The sequence below is a fragment of the Lutjanus erythropterus genome, chromosome 16 (genome assembly GCF_056507025.1).
Source record: "Lutjanus erythropterus isolate fLutEry1 chromosome 16, fLutEry1.hap2, whole genome shotgun sequence".
Taxonomy (NCBI): Eukaryota; Metazoa; Chordata; class Actinopteri; order Lutjaniformes; family Lutjanidae; genus Lutjanus; species Lutjanus erythropterus.
Genome location: NC_139332.1, coordinates 8,971,312 through 8,990,047, shown reverse-complemented (window position 1 = coordinate 8,990,047; position 18,736 = coordinate 8,971,312). Strand labels below are relative to the sequence as shown.

Sequence of the window (18,736 nt, the reverse complement as noted above, 5' to 3'; positions counted from 1 at the left end):
CTGCGTTCTGCAAATGCAGGGACGGCATAGAGAATCCACTCAATTTTCAAAATAAAACGTTCTGTACAGACTCTCAGTTGTAAAAGTGCACAAAAAATAGAAATTGTATGCATAAATGTACGTTTGATTTTAGTGTGAATTGCCCCTCAATTACTTGATTATTAATCGATTATTAAATTAATTGCCAACCATTTTGATAATTGATAGAGTCATTTTTTTAATAAAAACTGTCCAAATTCTCTGATGTCAGATTCTCAGATGTGAATATTTTCTGGTTTATTTAGTTCTCTATGACAAAGGGAGAATGCAAGAAAAAGTTTGGGAACCACTGGATTAATCGACGATGAAACTAATTGTTAGTTGCAGCCCTATTCAAGACTCAATGTAGAATCAGTGTAGCATCATTCAGCTGTTATGTTGTTGACCAACTGTGGCAATCCAAAAAAAACTGGCCACTGATATTGGTCAGTGGCACTTGTAACAAAAGAAAAAAAAAAAACTGATCTACATTTGATAATCATAAACTGGTGCCTCCTCCTGATTAAACTGCTTTTAGGAGACACAGTTTCATTTGGATAAATATGGAGCATCTGTGGCCAGGGAAGTCTTTCGTCTGTTCTCTTCAGCCATGCTTTGTGATTTGGGCTCATGCTGCGTGCATTTGGTGAATGGAAGTGTTATGCTGCCATATTTCACCCGACACCAGCGCTCATGTGTGCTGAAATAGGTCAGACTGGCCATTAAGTGAGCAAGTACCTTTAATAGAAAAACAGAATTGATTGCAAAGACTGTCTGGTAGTACACAGTGATGCAATGTCTGGTGTCCATAAACATTAGCAAAGCAACGCCAAATTTGCATAAAAGCCTTTATATGCAAATGATCTCCAGTAGATGCTTGCCTCTCTCTACTATCCCTGTGAACCCACGCTAATTCCAGCTCTTCTGAGACCTCACAAGACTACAAATAAAAATACTCATGGCCATTAGAAGACTTTAACACTCTCTGCGTCACTGCTGGGCTTTAATAGAGAGACAAAAAAAAACACAAAAGGCAGAGTCGTGTTGTTTGTTCTTTGTGTTTATAAAAGAAAACACACTTCTTTCATCAGATTTTGAGATAAACAAGGTCACCGAGCTGGGGTGTTTGTATTGCTCTTAGTCAGAATATAATTGGCTGTGTTTTAAATTACAGTGTAATTAGAATTTACCGTGACTAATATGAGTGTGATAGCAGTGAGTCCCACAGGCTTCTGGTCGCATGCAGTTCTCTACATATTCGCGCTAACATGTTACTTTTGATCAGGAGCAGCGCTCTGGATTTAGACTTCACATCTTCCTCTTTGCTTTGACTTTGTCTTGAGATGCTGCTGCAAGAGAAGTCCTGCTCTTAAAGGGGAACAGACTCAACTGCACTGTAAAAAAAACAAAAAAAAACAACTGCTAACACTTTATATGTTAACAAACAACAAACTTATAATGTTTATTAAAAATGTGTAATGCTGTAGTTTATGTAATGTTATCATTAGTTTGTATGATATAAAATAAAAATTGTATTTTGTATCATAGCTGATAGAAGTTAACAGCTACATTCTGATTCATTTCATTGTTTTTTAAAATTGTTTTTGAATCAACTATTTATCAATTCACCATTTATTAATGATGATTATTATTATTATTAAGTGGTAAAAAAATAAAATAATTGTAAATAATTGTAATATTTGTTCAAGTGAAAAAAGTTAGTGTTTTGGCTGCTTTAAACTTTTAAGTGGGCTGAATTTAAAAATACAAGTTGAGGTAATTTTGTAATGATTCAAAACAAATAAACTTTTCAAGTCAAGTAAACTTGATATTAATTCAGGTGTACTTGAGAAAACATGCAAGATATTAGGTTGAAACAATAACTGTTAAGTCATAACTAATAATGTTTTCTTGAGATAATTCCCATTTCTTCTTCAGATGAATTTGAATCTTTGAGTTTAAGAAATCAGGTTCAGAGCTCATTTCTAAAACTTCCGGATTCAAATTTCCGTAAAGAAGAAAAATAAACTATTTCAACAAAAGATTGTAGGTCAGCAAAACTTTAATTTATTTTAAAACAATTTATATATAAAAAAAAAAGCTGAGTTGGATTCAAATTTTAAAATAATTACTGAAGGCAGCTTCCTTGAAAGTTCAAGTTTCCTCAACCTTTTTTTTTTCATTGTTTTCATTACGTTTTTCTCTCAAACAGTGCATGCTGGGAAATCTGCTAATATGCTGATAATTTCTTTCATCGTCAAAAGACTTCAAGTCAGAAGAGCTCAATGTCATTTCATGAAACTAACAATTTTAAGTTTAATCAACTTGAACAAATAAAACGTGTATATGTCCATTAAGTTAATGACAAAAGAGTTCATTCTACTTAATTCCTGTATGATTTTTTTTACAGTGTCTTTTTTTTCTCCGCTTGAGGGCGGTCTAATTTCTATCAAGTAAACATCCTCCGCTGTCCCCGTTAGTCAGAAAATTAGAGAGATTTTTTTTTCTTCCTTGTGCCCCAGATCTGAGACGTTTCACCAATATGCCGCACAGCTGAAATGAAATGCATTGAAAGAAAATGACCCGGAGAGCAACCTTGGTAGAGTTTGTGCTGCTGCTTCAAACCAGTTAAACGTTTTTAAAAAGAAAGCTCAGCCGGTGCAGAAAGCTTCAAACAACATGTTACCAGACCATGAGATCAGACTGCCTGTGATTTCCAACAGAGCAGCTTGACTTTTCCTTCATCTTGATTACAGTACAGGTCGCTTCTGTGCAGAATTTTACCTCACCCAAAACTTGGACCACGATATGCAAAACATTACTGGTAAAAATCGTCTTTTTTCTACTAGCACAGCTTTATTTCAAGACTGAACGTTTAAAAATCAACAAACACACAGGGAAGCATCCATCACAACAGGCAGAAATATCTCTTTTTCATCTGCGTTTTCCTTAATAGACAGGAAAGCAATTCAGCCACAAGACATGCTGTGTTTTGAGTAATGGACGTGACTCACTTTTTCTCGACTGGAGGAACTTGCCCTCCACCCTCGCTGTTCCTCTGTCTCCACCTACACATATAACCTGCTGCAGAATGTATCAGATTCATCGCTACGGTTGTACTGAGCCATTCTGGCCGATGTAGAAAATCATTAACTGGAGTGGAAGTAGACGAGGCAGCTTGACTCCAAACATAATAAATTACAGCACCTCAACATAAAGATCTGGACAGCTCATATTGATGATATATAATGCTATGCTTGTAATAGTATCTTTGAAGGCATTAAGATCATCTGAACGTGTTGTGAAGAAAGTGGATACACTGAATGTTACCTAATCCATCCACGCAATGCACTCATATTTGTTTCTTTGTCTAACACTTCACAGAATGTATCACATTAGCCTCAAAAAGCCTAATAAGATATTGGAAAAAGTATTTGAGTTTGTGTTCTTCTATCTAAAACTGGGTGGGTGTCTGTGTCTTTTGTCAGGACTCGAGGAGGAGTTCCTCCCCTGCATGCAGCTGTGCCCCGAGGAGCAGCACCCAGAGGAGCCCCGCCCAGTCGGGCTCCATCTTCCAGAGGGAGGGGGGTTCAGAGAGCCAGAGGCGCACCTCCAACCGCCGGATACAGGCCGGCTCCTCCCATAGTTCAGGACACATATGGCGAATACGTGAGTATGCTGCAACTCAAGGGCAAGTCAGCAACCATACCATATGCACAAATATACAAAACTAAAGGCCATTTAGTCAATAAAAATACAATTTAAAGGTGCAGTAAGCAATTCTGGAGAAATATAGTTGATGGTTGAGTCTCCTTCCCAGGTTATGAAATACCAGCACCTTGTGTTGGTGGCTCAACAATCAACTACTCTCCAGAATCACTCACTGGACCATAAGTCATTTTCGAGCAAAAAGGCCAAACAATTGCCCATTTCAGTTTCTCATTTTATATCACTGTGAATTTGATATATTTTGGCTTTGGATTGAACAAACAAATCAACTTGTTTCGTGCTGTGGGAGCTTGTACAAGGCATTTTTCATTATTTGCTGGCAATTCTTATTGACCAAACGATCTACAGATTGATTTAAAAATCAATCAGCAGGTTGATCAATAATGAAAATAACTGCTAGTTGCCGGGCTGCTTATCCCTCTTCAGTGAAAGATAATTGTTTATGGTGTCCACACATTAGAGAAGTTAGACTTCAGCATTTCTGGCAGAAATCTTGCAGTTTTAAACAAAACCATCCCCTAAACCCATCCAAGAAGAAGTCTGAATATTTTCTGGCATAAAGGCTTGAAGCTTACTTTTCCCACATGTCACCAGAATTGTAGACTAGGGATTTACAGTAGTATTGAACTTCCATATAAGTAGTACTAGAAACTGATTTTAATATAATGGTCAAATCAAAGCAGCAGAAGCCGCCATATTCCTACTTTTGGTCCCTAAGCTCTCAAAATCCTGAAATCTACATAATGCAACTAAATAACATCTGTCAGACTCTGCCTGTGCTTCTAAACACAGGCTTTCTGTTAAAGTCTGATGCCATCGTTGGGATTATTTTCTCAGTGTGGGTTCTCACCAACACTGTGTAGTCCAGTTGAACCAAACCCTGGAGAGTTTACTCTACTGTAAACCCTATTGCTAACTGTTATAGAAATTTATCATTACTACATTATGCACAGTTTGACCTTTTACCCACATATATGCTGAGCTTGTATAACTTGTGTACTTCATCACTCAAGTATTTTTTAATTGTTACAGTCTGGCCATGAGAACAGAACTGACTGTCCTGTCCTACTGATATGGATGCTTTCAAGACTACCTGTATCTTGTGCTCAGGGTCACACATTGCTATCACTTCCTGCCCTTTCAGCAGAAACATTCAGGCTATGACTCCAACTGATTAATAAAATACACAAAGACAACCTTTTGGTTCAAGTATTTTATTTCTCACTGGTAAATCAGCAAATTCTCACGACACAAACTCCCTGGCAAAATTATTCTTTCTGCTTACACCACTCAAAATATTATTGGAACAGTTGTTTCCTTTTTCAAAACTCTGAGGATGATTATTCCAAAAAAAAAAAAAAAAAAAAAAAAAGATCAGATTATAAGATTTTTTGCCCTGTTAGTCACTATGAAGTCTATTTTAAATTGTAGAGGGGAGGTTCCACTGCATGGTTGGCTCAGCTCGGCCCAGCTTGATTCCACTCAACTAAATGCGCTTTTGGTACCAGGTTCTTTTCTCAATTAATTTATTTTCCACTGCAGCTGGTACCCGTTCACTGTAGGTGGGATTCTTAGCTGATTGTCATAACAGTGCCGGCAAGCTCCATCCAATCAGTGGTCTGCTGTGCTTAGTTTTGGTTCAGCTCGCTTGAAATGTCACCTGAGGTGATACCAAAGAAAGCTGTAGGTACCAGGCACTACCCACTGTTTCTGCCAATAAATGCCCAGAAAAGAACAGTTCCATGCAGTGGAACTGTGGTATCAGAAGACTCCTCCTCCTCTGGAGAATCAAGACTATTTCCTTAAAACAAAGTCTTGTAAAATATAAGAGACAGATAACTGTCTACATCACTACATAACACTGTGTGTGAGGAAATCCATTGTCTCATAATTTGGGGGAACTGGCATGTTGCTAAAGTCTCAGCTTGTAAGAGCTGAACTCAAACATGCAGTGCTGTACGGTCCACCATATTTCATTTTTTGTCTTGTTACATGAGGCGTCAGCACAAAGAGTGTGAATTTATGATTGTAGCCATTATTGTGATTTGGTTTTGTAGCTTACCTGCAGTCTTGTGGGAACCTGGCTGTAATATCAACAGCTAGCAGAGATGAATATATTAGGCTTAGAGTCAGAGCCTTTGTGCAGTTGCCAAGAGAGTCTCCTGCCGCACTGTCAAGGCAAGTCCCCCTGAGACTCCAGCATCAACATCGCATATTTAGCAGATAGAAGGAGAGAGGAGGTGGCCCTCGCTGGAAAATTGCCCCAGCAGCCCATACCTAACCACATCTGACAGGTTTATTCAGAGGTTGCAATTCAAATGTGTGGAGGTCGTAGAGAATGACTCCTGGACCAGCTGTTTCCCATCATTGTCACAGTTGTAAACTGCATCCCCCAACACCTGCACCTGTGTATCTGGGTGGAGAAAAAAAAAGACCCCCAACATCTGCCACATGATAAATCTAACCGCATCGCTACAAATTAGAGCCTGAATGAGTTTGACTCTGTATTATCTGAATGCATCACCATCCACAGACAAGTGTTCTCCATCGGCCGCTGACAAATAGCCCCTTTTATTCATCAATGAAATGACAAAGAGATGTTTCGTGTTCACATTTGTTGCCTTCATTTATCACTGTTTAACATTCATTCTCCTTTTCGCTGTGCGGCATCGCCACGGGCCAAAACATTAGTTCAGCTGGAGGCGTTTTCTTGCTCTCTCTTGCGCAGACAAACAGCACCAGACCTCGATAACCTCGTGGTGATTTTCTCATGATGACACACGGGTGTACGGCATCTTTGTCTGGATGGTTTAGGTTTACATAATCCCACCCTGTTAAAGCTTCTATTTGTATCAGTATTAAATTACTCTGAATCCAATTGTTACCAAACAAAATCACAGAAACGTTATTATCCTGTGATCCAGTCTTGGCAGCCCCCATCAGTCTTGAATGGTTGCTGTGATTGCAGCCAAATCTCATTTCATGTAATTCATTAGGTGCATTGAGATCTCTGCTTTACCTGCTGCTAATCCCATTGGAGAAGAATTAAACATGATGTAATTCTCATATAAGAAGGCAGCATGTGATCTTTTTTTTTTCAACATTGCCGCTATGAGATCCTAGGAAGCTAATCAAAGTGGCAGAACCTCACTTTCGTGCTAAATCTAAGTGTAACTGTTTGTTTTTGTTCACACACAAGCTCAATTCCTTTGGGTGAGAAGACCAGGAAATGTGCAATGCACGTGGGTTGGTACTGTTTATGTTAAATCCTCCAGATACAGTAATCCGTTCTGAGCATTGCTGACTGTTGTGGCATCATGAAAAAAAAAAAAACATCCCACCCCTCAGGCTCTTCCCTGCATGTCCGGCCCTGTTGAGAGCCAGGCGTTGTTAATTGAATTGTGTTCTCTATGGTGCTGTCCTTGTAGCCCTTTTAATCTAAATTGAGTGTAATGGTTAGGAAAATATTTCAGATAGTGTCATAAAGAAGCTGCCTCTGACTGGTGTGGCGGGCGAGGCCAGTCATGAAGATAAGATTGAAACCTATTCACTTGAGACAAAACCTGTGATTTGAAATAATTGCAGAGAAAATGAATCTATTTTTATCTATTCTAAATGTGAATCATCTGTAATTTCCAACACACGTTAGACATTTGGGTAATTTATTTTCGTATCGTGTTTCTTTTCCTATTTTTATCAGCCATCCTAGCAGTGTTGGTTGGGTTAGGCCATCACTTTGTCTGGACTGAAATATCTCAGCAATTACTGGATGGATTGTCATGAAATTTGTTACAGATGTTCACGGTGCCCAGATAATGAATCATTATGACTTTGGTGATCAACTGACTTTTCATGTAGCGCCCCCAGCAGGCCATATTTGACTTTGTTCAATATTTTTCTTCATGAGCAAATACCTGTAGAACCAGAGATTCCCATCAGCCTCAGCTGTGTTGTTTTGTTGCTAAGCAAGCAACCTGCTAAGCACCACTGTGGTAACATTGCCTTTGTGAGCATGTTAGCTTGCCAATGTTAGCATTTAGCATGGCATAGCATGGTAGCATGGCTGTATAGAGCTGCAATGATTTGTAGTTGAATTGATTTAAAAGAATATTAATCACAAACTACTTTGATAATTGATTCATTATTTCAGTCATTTTTCAAGCAAAAACATTTTCTGGGTTGGTTTGTTTTTTTTTTTCTTTTGCTTTTTGGACCAGTGATTGGAGAAAAAAAGCATTTTGGAGATGACACTTTGGGATCTGGGAAATTGTGACAATTGTTCACTTTTTTTTAAACTGTCAGATTAATCGATAATGAAAAATATTTGTTAGTTGAAGCCCTAGTAAATGCAGCTCTAGTAAAAGGGTTTTAAACATGGGAGACAACAGTGAAAACCATGACAATCAATACATAATTAATATTAGAAATTCTGATATTGTAAAATCCCATTCAAGGTAATTCCTTCATGCGGCTGAGTCACAACAAAAAAGTTGTCAGTTCGAACCCTCTGGTCAGCCACGGCCATTCTGTGTAGAGTTTGCATTTTCTCAAAGTGTCTTTGTTGGTTTGTCCTGGTGGTCAGGTTTCTTCCACAGACAGAACTCCAAGCTAATGTAAAAATGGGCAAAGAGATGGAGCATGGATGAAGCTGAGGTGACCGAATAAAGTTACTACCTAGCGGCTAGCCATCTGTGACGGTACTTACCTGTCACTCAAAGCGGGCATGCCCTTAATTATGCATAACTTTAAGACTTAAAAGAATTTAAATGAGTGAGTCATAAAAACACACATACTGCACTGCTATCATGAACAGGGAAATCAGCAAGGTCTGGACAATATATCAATATTATACTGTGTCGTGATCCGAGACTAGATGTCATGGTAGTCTTTGGATATCGTTATATTATGATGCGGCATAAATGTAGTCTTTTCCTGTTATTAAAGGGTGCATTACAAGATTTTCTGATCCTACCAGATTGTTCTAGATGTTCTAATATTTTTCTTTATTTAATTAGTCATAATAGTCAGTAATTATCAAAAAATCTAATTGTGTTAATATTTTGTGAAAGCCCCAATCGTCATCCCTACAGTATTGTTGCAATTTCAAGGTATTTGGTCAAAAATGTTGTTGTTTTTACTTATTTTATCACCTCAGCTGCTTCCACCCCTTGGAGTACACATGTCATCAGTCACAACCTACGTTATCAACAATTCTGGTTATTGACCAACATTAAACATCACTACTGTGATAAGTCTTTCAGCTACATTGGACTAAAATCAGCTATATAGAGACCGAAACTGTTTTCCAACCAAGGCTTATTTCTGCTGTAAAATTTGACATTTTAAGATGGGGTCTGTGGAGATTGGCTTGCTTTTGGAGCCAGCCTCTAGTGGTCATTTGGGGATCTGCAGTTTTTGGCACCTCTACCTTGTCTTAATTTCTCAGCCCCGAAGTTTGAACATTAGCACATGTAACACACCAGACTAAGATATTGGACTTGTTAAAAATTATACATAGTGGTAACATTTGCGTTGTGAGCATGTTAGCATGCTAACATTAGCATTTAGCTCACAGAACCACTAGCATGGCTGTACTAGTTTTTTTCATATCTTGAAAAAGTCTTAATCATGGGAGGCATCAGTCAAAACCACAACAATCAATAAAAAATGAATATTAGAAACAGAGGGTAGAGTTTGCATTTTCTCACAGGTCCTGTGTGGGTTCCTCCTGGCGTTCCAGTTTCCTCTCATAGTCCACAGTCATACAGACGGGGCATACTGATGACTGTAGATTGCCTGCAGGTGTGATTGCTGGTGTGATTGTTTTGTCCATGTGTTAGTCCTGTGATAGACTGGCGACCAGTCCAGGGTGTACTCTGCCTCTTGCTCAAGGCGAGCTTGGATAGATTCCAGCCCCCCTGTGGCTGCACAGGATGAACAAGTACAGTCGAGTACAGCTACTTGCAAGTAGTGATACTGAATTTCATTTTCCAGTGCAGATGTGCTCCTGCAGGGCTAATTCATTAATGACATGAATTCCTTTTATAATACTTGACAAATGTGAATAAGCTTTATTTTAAACTTGGACCAGAATCAGAAGGTGGTAAAGTAACAGTATGGAAAGCTCAGACATTTGTCAAGCGTAACACAGGGAAGTGATATTTCAACTTGATGCATGGGCCAACTTTTTGGCATCCTCAATCTGATATCTTGAGTAGTATTTCTACCCCTGCAGCGGAAAAGTTTCTGCAGATTCCAGCCTCTTCAGCTTTCTGAAATATGCTGGCAGGAAGAGCCGTATAAATGACACATAACTTTGACAAATTTTGAGACCAAGACAGATGACCGAGAGTTACAGACGCTGGATTATTTGTTTTCTTTGAGCAATATCACGGGGTGTTATTTTTCCTTTTATTGTTAAGAAGTTAAGAGCGGTGTGTGGCACAGCTGTGCGGAGGCGCGACATTTCTCTTTGAACAGATGGTATCGTACTGAAGTCGTCTGGGAGGAACAAGGCTTTTCTTCTTCTTTTGATTTGCTTAATTTTCTCACGCTTTGTTGTTTCCATTCGTGACACCTTTCGGCTTTTTCGCACAGGCCGTGCAGCATGCGCACTTCTCAACAAAGTTCACAATGTGAGGACAGAGTGTTGTTGAACTCATTTGGATTTAGTGCAGCGCGCAGGGAACAAATCCAGCGCCTGAAAAGCCTGCTCTGGGTGTCAGTGGCCTCCTATCTGTTACAGTGGTATTGTAGAGCACAGTGGAGCGGCTGTGATACTGCTGTTGTAACATGCAGTGCCAGGCCCTCTGTTAGTCTTCAGTGGCCTCAGAGGCCAGTCCTTATCTTTTAACAACACGCCTCTCAGCCATCCACTGGCATACAAATGAAAGACTCACTTAGGGGCTGCTCTCCCTCTCCCCCGTCTGTCTCCACTCCCCCCTCCAACCTCTCACTGTCACACTAATCCTGTTTAGTGCTGGAAACACAGCTCCGTTGCAGCACTGTCATGCTATTGTGCTCTCCAAGATATTTTGAGTAAATGGTATATCAATACTAACACATCAGATACTGTATTATAATAGCTTCAATCACACTATCGTCTCGGCCTGCTTTCAATTTTAAAGTTGTTTTTCCATGTGTCAGACGGCAAGGAAAAGAATCATTTTAAATGTGCCGGTGTGATTTATAAACCAGGCATGTTTCTCCTCTCAGCCCGCTTGTAACTCAATTATAGAGTAGCTGCTCTAATAAATGGCAATAACATGCCATTGTTAAAGTTTAATGTGATCCTTAATACCAGTGCCGTGTTGTCCAATGTGAGTGGACAGCCCCTAGATAGAGCCGCCATTGAGAGGACTGGAGGACTCAGTTAACAATAATGGCACATGGCTTGTGCTGAAAACTAATCAGGCTATCTAGTACTAGCTCTGCTAACACTGTGCCGGGTCTGCAAAGGGCACTAAATGACAAGAAACAATGGGTTGTGTTTGTAGTGAAGTGTGTAGGCAGAATGGTTTGCTTTAGAAATGGTTTCCAATATGTATGAAAAAAATATTAGTTAAAGCTACTACAGGGACTGTTAGAGCAGAGCTTTTTCTGTATTGTTATTCTTACTGTCTGCCACCAAAGTTACAGTGAATAGTATGATAGCAAATTAAAAAGAAGCAGGAGGAGATTTTTATTCAGATAATTTTACTTTTTAGGTTATATTTTGTGATTATTACAGTGGAAACACTACCACTTTTGTCCATAGGGACATCCAAAATCAACAAAATGTGAAAGATCCTTGTTGTAGCTTTAAGTCTTGGGAATATGGATGCTCTGTTTTAGGCCTACAGCAATGGTGATGTCATTTGGTCTGTCTCACATCTTTGGTCCAGCTGTTTCAACACCTACTGAAAATGATATTTGTTATAAGTGTATCAAGTAGGGATCTCAACAGCTAATTTGCTTACCCACACATAGGGCTGTGACGGTATGGATTTTTTGTGAGCGTGGTGAAGTCATGAAGAATACCCTCATAGGTCCTTTAAGGAATAGGGCAGTGCGTAATATGTATGAGCGGTGTGCAAGTGAGGGAGAGCGAGCAGCAGACGGAGTGATGGTGCCGCTCAATGTAAAGTACAATGTGCAGGTTACAGTGGGTTACTTAAGAAACGCTACAGCTTCTCAAGAAAAAAATTTTCCTCTGTTGTTTCCCAACTAGTAAAAAACACCAAACCTTGTTATCCCCAAAGAAAGTTAAGCAGGACAGACTAACAATAAGCCAATGCCATTGCTTGTATCCCTTTTAGAAGCATTGTAATCCAGCCTTGAACAGCTGTGTCTTTTTTTGAGACAATTTGAAATGAATTAATAATGAATCTAACACTGAAAGTCTTTTTTAATTGTTTATCCATTTTTCTGTTTAAAACAGTTGTTGTTAGCTTGTTTTTAGCCGTCCGTTGGCAATTCCATGATGCCTTAGAGTGTCGACCTATCAGATTTTGCGTTCCCGACCTGTTGTGTGTGTAGCTGTCATCGAATGCATTAAATTACAATACATTTATAATTGATATGTATTGTTTCAAACTAAAAATTGCGGTGATGATGGTAATGAGCTCAACATTGCATCACATGACAGCCGTATTGCTCTTACGCCTGTGTCGTTGCAGTCCTACCCACACCCTCTGCTAACGGGTTTTCTAATTATCAGTCTCTTTCAGAAAGGCAACCAAGTAAAATGTAAATGCTACTCTTCGGTTTAGTAGTAGTTCCTAGCACTATGGTGTACCACATTGAGAACAAGCACCCAGCTGCCATGTCCAAGGATGACTCATAGTCAAAGATTACGTCGGTGCTAGATGGGGATAGAAAGTGTGATGCTGGTGTTATGCTGCCAATCAGTGCAGTAGACGGCAAGGGATTCACAGTGGTAACGTTATTTCTGTACCTCAAACCCAAGTACATTATGCCATCAAGCTCTACTGTGACTAAAAATTTACAAAACAATTTGAGGAGAAGTCAAATTAGCCAGGGCAGACAAGCTGGCTCTGACAATTGACTTACAGACAGCTCTTACAAACAAAAGTTTAATTCCAACTTTTCACTTCATCATTGCTGACTGGGAGATGCAGTCCAGTGTCCATCAAAAGCAGAATTAACTGAACCACCCCTAAAACCAAGAAAGCAATTTCTCCCAGTAGTCTTTCTTATAGCACGATGCTTGGACTAAACTGACAAATATGCATACAAGATTTTCTCTGATTTTATTGGGCTGATTGACGGGATGAACGTTTTTATGCCTCACTGCCCACAATGTAACTGGAGGCATTATGTTTTCAGGATGTCTGTCCATCCGTCTCATCCTTGTGGACACAGTATCTCAAGAATGCCTTGGGCAGTATGAACTAATTACATTTTGATGGTGAATGGTCACTGTGATCTCAAGTTTGTCCTAAATTTGGCACAAACATCCACTTGGACTCCAGCATGAACTGACTGGAATTTGGTGGTCATGGGCCGAGGTCACTCTGACCTCTGACAAAACAAGTTTTGGTGGTAAATCATCTAACAATGCCATGTTTTCTTATGTTTTTTTTGTTGTGATATAATCTCATGAACCCTCTCATGAATTTCTCCTGATTTTTACATCTCTTTTAATGAAATCCTTATAGAGAAGCTTTCCATTTCCCAACATCCATTTCCAAAATCAAACACTCTCTCTCTCTTAAATATTATACTAACTGCTAATTTCACTGTTGACAAGACGGTGAGATTAAAGAGGCTAACTTTTTAGAGCTTGTTTTTTTTTTTTTTTTTTTTTATATGAATTACAATAAATGATTAAACTCATGTCACCAGAGACTTACACGAACACCAGTTCCTGCTGAAATGTTTTATTGAAATATAAACTTTGACATTATAAGCTAAAGTATGTCAGGTGTAGTATATTTCAATAATACCAAAGCTACAGGTTACTGATGGTAAATAAAACTATATTTTAAGTTCAGACTTTAGCCCCTGCTGCCTTCGTAATATGGGGATCTAGTAATGAAGGTGAAAAAAAAATCACATTAAATAGTTTTTGTTTTTTTGTTTTTTGTTTTTTTTGCTGGAAAAAATAAATTCATTCAACCAATTTTGATACCAATAAAAGAGAACATTTTGAAGGTGTAAGAAAAACATTTCCTTTTTTTTAAAGTCTCAAACTTGTAGCACTGATCTGAAATAACTTTATGTTAAACTGTGATAAAAGTTCATGATATCAGTGGCTAATACAGCCCACACAGCTCATTATTTTTAATTAGCCCCACCTTTGCAGTACATTACTGCCGGCACTTCATGATACCACTGCTCAGTGTATTTAACCATTGAAGGCACTCAGATGTCTGAGGGGTTTTTTTCACATCAGATTATGTAACTCTGCAGCCTGAACTCTTTAATTTCTGATATTCACAAGTTCACCTTCCATTAATAGCCCCGCTGGACATGAAGCTTCGTGTCTTGGTACTAACTGACTGTTGATGAAGTTTGAGTTGATGAACAGTAGAGTTACAACGCATGATGTGTACGTTGTTTTAAAAGTTTAGGGTCTGAGTTCCCATGACACATTTCCTAGAGGTCATGTTTCATAGGCAAGCTTTTGAAACAAATATGTATGTCATATACTGGTAGAAACTTCACAGAAGTATTATGTTTTAATTTGATGTAAAAAAAAAAAAAAAGGTAACAGAGTGCTTTTGTTATGTGTCCAAGCATTATTTAATTTCTAAAAAAAAATCTGTGGTCAGTAAAGTAACCAGTTGAGTTGTGCAAGTTTTGACTGTCCTCCTGTTTTTATACCCAAAGAAAATGCATTAGTATTTTTATTTGATAACTCCGGCTGCCTTCACAATCACAGCTGCATTATTTTACTTTTTGTCCTCCTGCTGAGACTCCCTATCGTTCACTATTCATAACCACGCTTGTTTATTCCAGCCTGCAATAGGTACTGTATAATAGAGACAGCTTTTAATAGATTGAAACAGAGTGATCCTAGTTTTGTGACAAAACCAGGCGTGTTTGTGACAAAAACAGAGACATTATTTTAATTTCAAATGGGATGACACCGGCAATTCACAAACTTCCATCAGAGGGTGGCAAAGCTGTTTCAGCTTCAAAGACTTTAGTTGTGGCTTTGAGCAAATAGTGTATGTTGCATATTATTTTTGTTGTTTATTTCACCACTTTGAAATGCTAAAATATTAACAATACACAGATCGAATACAGCTGGTTGTTACCTGATGGCCATATAGGCGAGGGAAAAATGTCAGAAAAGCATTAATTTAATGTAATGTAAACATTGTTATTTCTTCTTGCTTAACATGACAAAGCTAATACCAGTTAGATGTTTGAATAATAAAATCATATTGCATTTCCAAAGACCAACATGCTTAGACAGAAGTTCACTATCATAATCTCATAGGTGTTCACATTTTAGGCCAGTTTTTTTTTTTTTTTTGCCAGATCAGTCCTCAGAATAAAACTGACGATTATCCATCATGCAGGTGCTCAATATTTATTTCTAAAACACAACAAATGTATGAAATACCATCCTTTTAGGTTGCCAGTGTTACCACTGATGTACACAACATCTGTTAAGCACATAAACATGCCACGAGCTGTGTTTTGTTTGGCTTTGCTGCAGTTAACCCCTTCTTCAGAGCATTTCAACCCGACCCACAGAGTAGTCACACGCATATGTGTAAATTATCTTCATTAGCTGAAAAGAGAAAGTGATGAAGTTGATTTTGTAGAAGGTAAACAGAAAATGTGGACTATTAAACATATGAACCATGGTTGCTGACTTGGGTTGAACATTGTGGGTGCAAAAAATGTCAGCCTATGTACTGTTTGATGGTTAGGGGCAGGGTTAAATAGCCTATTTTTCTGAAAAATGACACATTTTCTATCCTGGGAACAGGAGCTCAATATCCCAGTGTATGTGGGTTCCAAAACTAAGCGCTTCAGTGTATTATCCGGTGGTATTAATAATCATTATTGAGGCAGAAGAACATCATTTCAACATTAATCAACATTATAATGAACAAGTGTGCATGGCGCATGCAGCTTGACCTTCACCACAGCTGTGAAGCTGACATGCCGACATGAAGTTTATTGCCTGTGATCTGTCGCTGTCTGCCTGAACCGCCTCATGGAAGTGATATTTTACAATTCGTAAAAAATGTTGCAGCAAACGTCAGTCCAGCGCATTTCATCCCTCCAGCGCAGAGAACAATTTGCATCTTCATCGTTTAATGTTTTGAAGTATGTCCACACAAAGCTGGTGGCAGACATTATGCTGTGTGCCTAATTCAGATTGAAGAGCCACAAGTTACTGTATTAAGCGCGTTAATGATCAGAAGTGTTTGAATTTGTGACATTTTGTGCTTGTTAACCAATTAATTAAATAGTTGGTGAGCTCGGCCTGTAACACATAAGAGCAACAAAACACACACTGCACCTCATCATGTAGCTTAAATTAAATATTAAGAATAATATGGCTATGACTTTATTCGTGATTCTTTCAAATGCCAATGAAATTTTATTTTGCATCTTTTTCCTGCTTTGCCTCAAGATTGGGGGGTCGCTATACCCCCATCTTCAACTCTGGGGGGGGGCACAGGTGGCGCCTAAGACTGTGACACCATATCTGTAGCATATCTGACTATCTATACTGAGTACTGAAAAATGCCTCGTCTTTCAGTATCAAATTTAGATACCCAAGGAGAAAATCCCATCAGCATCAGTGAGTCATCAAGCATGCAGCATGTTTGAACCATAATCTAATAATGTTGGTTATTGGCTGTTTAACATGTTATTACATGTCATTGAGGCATGTAGGAAAAAGAAAATTTGCAACTTAACCTCTATACTACTATAAGAATAGTGGAGCATCATAATATCCGCAGTAGTAGGTTTTATGTAAAGCTGGATTGCATTACTTGTGCAGAAGATTTTTTCTGTCTTCTATTCCTGAACAAGCAGGACTACAGATGTGCCCAAGATTCAACATTTCAACTTTCCTTGTCCTTTTGGTTTTTTTTTAAATGGCCTTTTAAGCCTGTTCCCTCTTCATGTCCACAGCCTAAATATTAACATTGTTTGTACTATTGCCAGTATTATGATGATTATCTTTGGCAAAAACTCTTCAAAAATTGTGAGGATAATTATTTTCTCTGCTGGGTTTCATCAGGCAGAAAAAGGTTATGATGGGAAATTGCAAATCAAAGCATAGAGTTTCATCTGCCTGTTGAAATCTGCTTTTAATTACAGCCCTTTTGACAAAATTGCACAGCTTTTTGAGAACTGCTGCGCCTTTTGTTTTAAAAGGCGTTCGAGGGGTTGAATATTATCAAAAGTACAGCTGTTGACTAAACTTAGTCCTTGCATTAGCGTGGGGAATTGTTGACATTGCAAAAGCTCTTGTAACTGCAGAATTACAAATGCCAGCAGGGACTTAAATTCCCTTCCAGCTACCTCTAGACAAATAGAAGGGAACTGATAAAGACCTCCACAAAAACCAACACACCTTCCACTCGCACAAAAAACAACAAAGGAATCACAAGTGTTGAAAGCCACCCAATGGGATGACCAAGGAGAGGTTTGAGCATAAAAAAAATTATTCCTAAAATGCAGCTTGCAGGTATTTTACCCAGAAACATGGAAGTGTTGCTACATCTGGGTCTCTTTGTTGAGAGTCGCACATAAGTAGTTCCTTTACACATACTTCATTTCTGGAGGATTAAAGATAAAAGAGTCAATTCAAATGCTGTCATTTGGCAAATGCATGTTTCTAATCAGGAATTAGGGCCTTAATAATAATATGGATGTGATGAGCATTTTCTTCTGGTGCTAAATCTTACAGACATTCATTTCAAGCATGCAAATCAGGGGCAGATGGAATTAGCCAAGAAGTGTGTGGGGGATGAGAGATGTGTCGCTAGGGGTCGACGCCTTTTGTGGAACATAAGTCCCATTTATCCCAAATTAGGACGGGTGCGGCACTGGTTCGCTTTGATGTTCCTCTTGGCGGGGGCCTGGGTGGAGCGCCGAGCAGGAGGGGACGGGGCAGATTGCTGGAGCACAAACAGATGTTCAAGGCTCATCCTTTGAGGTAGTGATGAAACGTTGCCACAGCGAGAGTCTTTACATCCCACTGTCAGTCAGTTGACACAGAGACAAGGGCAGGGCTGCAGTTGCCACTCTAATGGGGCTGCATATGGGCTGCTATACCAATAGCGGCAGATTGGCAAGCAATTTGACCTATATCCGTGCTAAGTTGAAGGCTTCTGTACATCGCAATGTATCATTAAAACCTTCTCTGTGAGCATTTGATGAATAGTGAAAACATTTCTCCGTAGGATACCATGGTTTGGTGAAAATACTCAAATTCTTGCAAACCAATTTCGAAAAGGTGCTAAGGTCACAGTTTAACCAAACAACACGGCACACAGCAGCTGGTATCCGTCTTCTCAGCCTCTTCACTCTGCATTTCAACAAGTTTATAATGTTGCACAGGTCATCATATCAACCTCTCTTCACTGTCCAAATGTTTGCTTTTTTCTCCTAACCGGTTGGATTTTGTCTCTTTTGCCTCAGGAATATGACGACGGCTACGGAACAGCTTATGATGACCAGGGATATGAATCGTACGACAACAACTACAGTAATCAAGGACAAAAGTAAGTTCTGCAAATTTATCCAAATAACACTTAGTATTGGGCATTTACCAGCCTATTATTTCTGGCAATTCTGCTAATATTGGACATTTCTGCCTTGTGCAGTTCACATCCAATACCATGGTTGTGTGTCAGTACAGGGAGCATCTTCTCTTATGTATAGAGGTGTCGGGGTCAGGTGTGTACGTGCCACATCCAACATTCATTCCAGAAATTGTAAGTCTGTGACTTACTTTAAAACTGTGCTTCATACTGACCGTGGCCTGATGGTCTGAGGCTGCTAG

At 38.9% G+C, this 18,736-nt stretch overlaps 1 protein-coding gene across 2 annotated transcripts in view; it reads left to right on the top strand.

Moving 5' to 3' along the window:
• khdrbs3 (KH domain containing, RNA binding, signal transduction associated 3) overlaps positions 1–18,736 on the top strand; it is a 153,023-nt gene that overhangs the window by 100,863 nt on the left and 33,424 nt on the right. For both annotated transcript variants that reach the window (XR_014772098.1, XM_084739726.1), the window contains exons 6-7: positions 3,507–3,687; positions 18,373–18,455. Coding sequence is in view for 1 of the 2 variants with exons in the window: in XM_084739726.1 (XP_084595852.1) it covers positions 3,507–3,687; positions 18,373–18,455 (264 nt within the window). In the remaining variant the exon portion in view is untranslated. The remainder of the gene's footprint in view (positions 1–3,506; positions 3,688–18,372; positions 18,456–18,736) is intronic.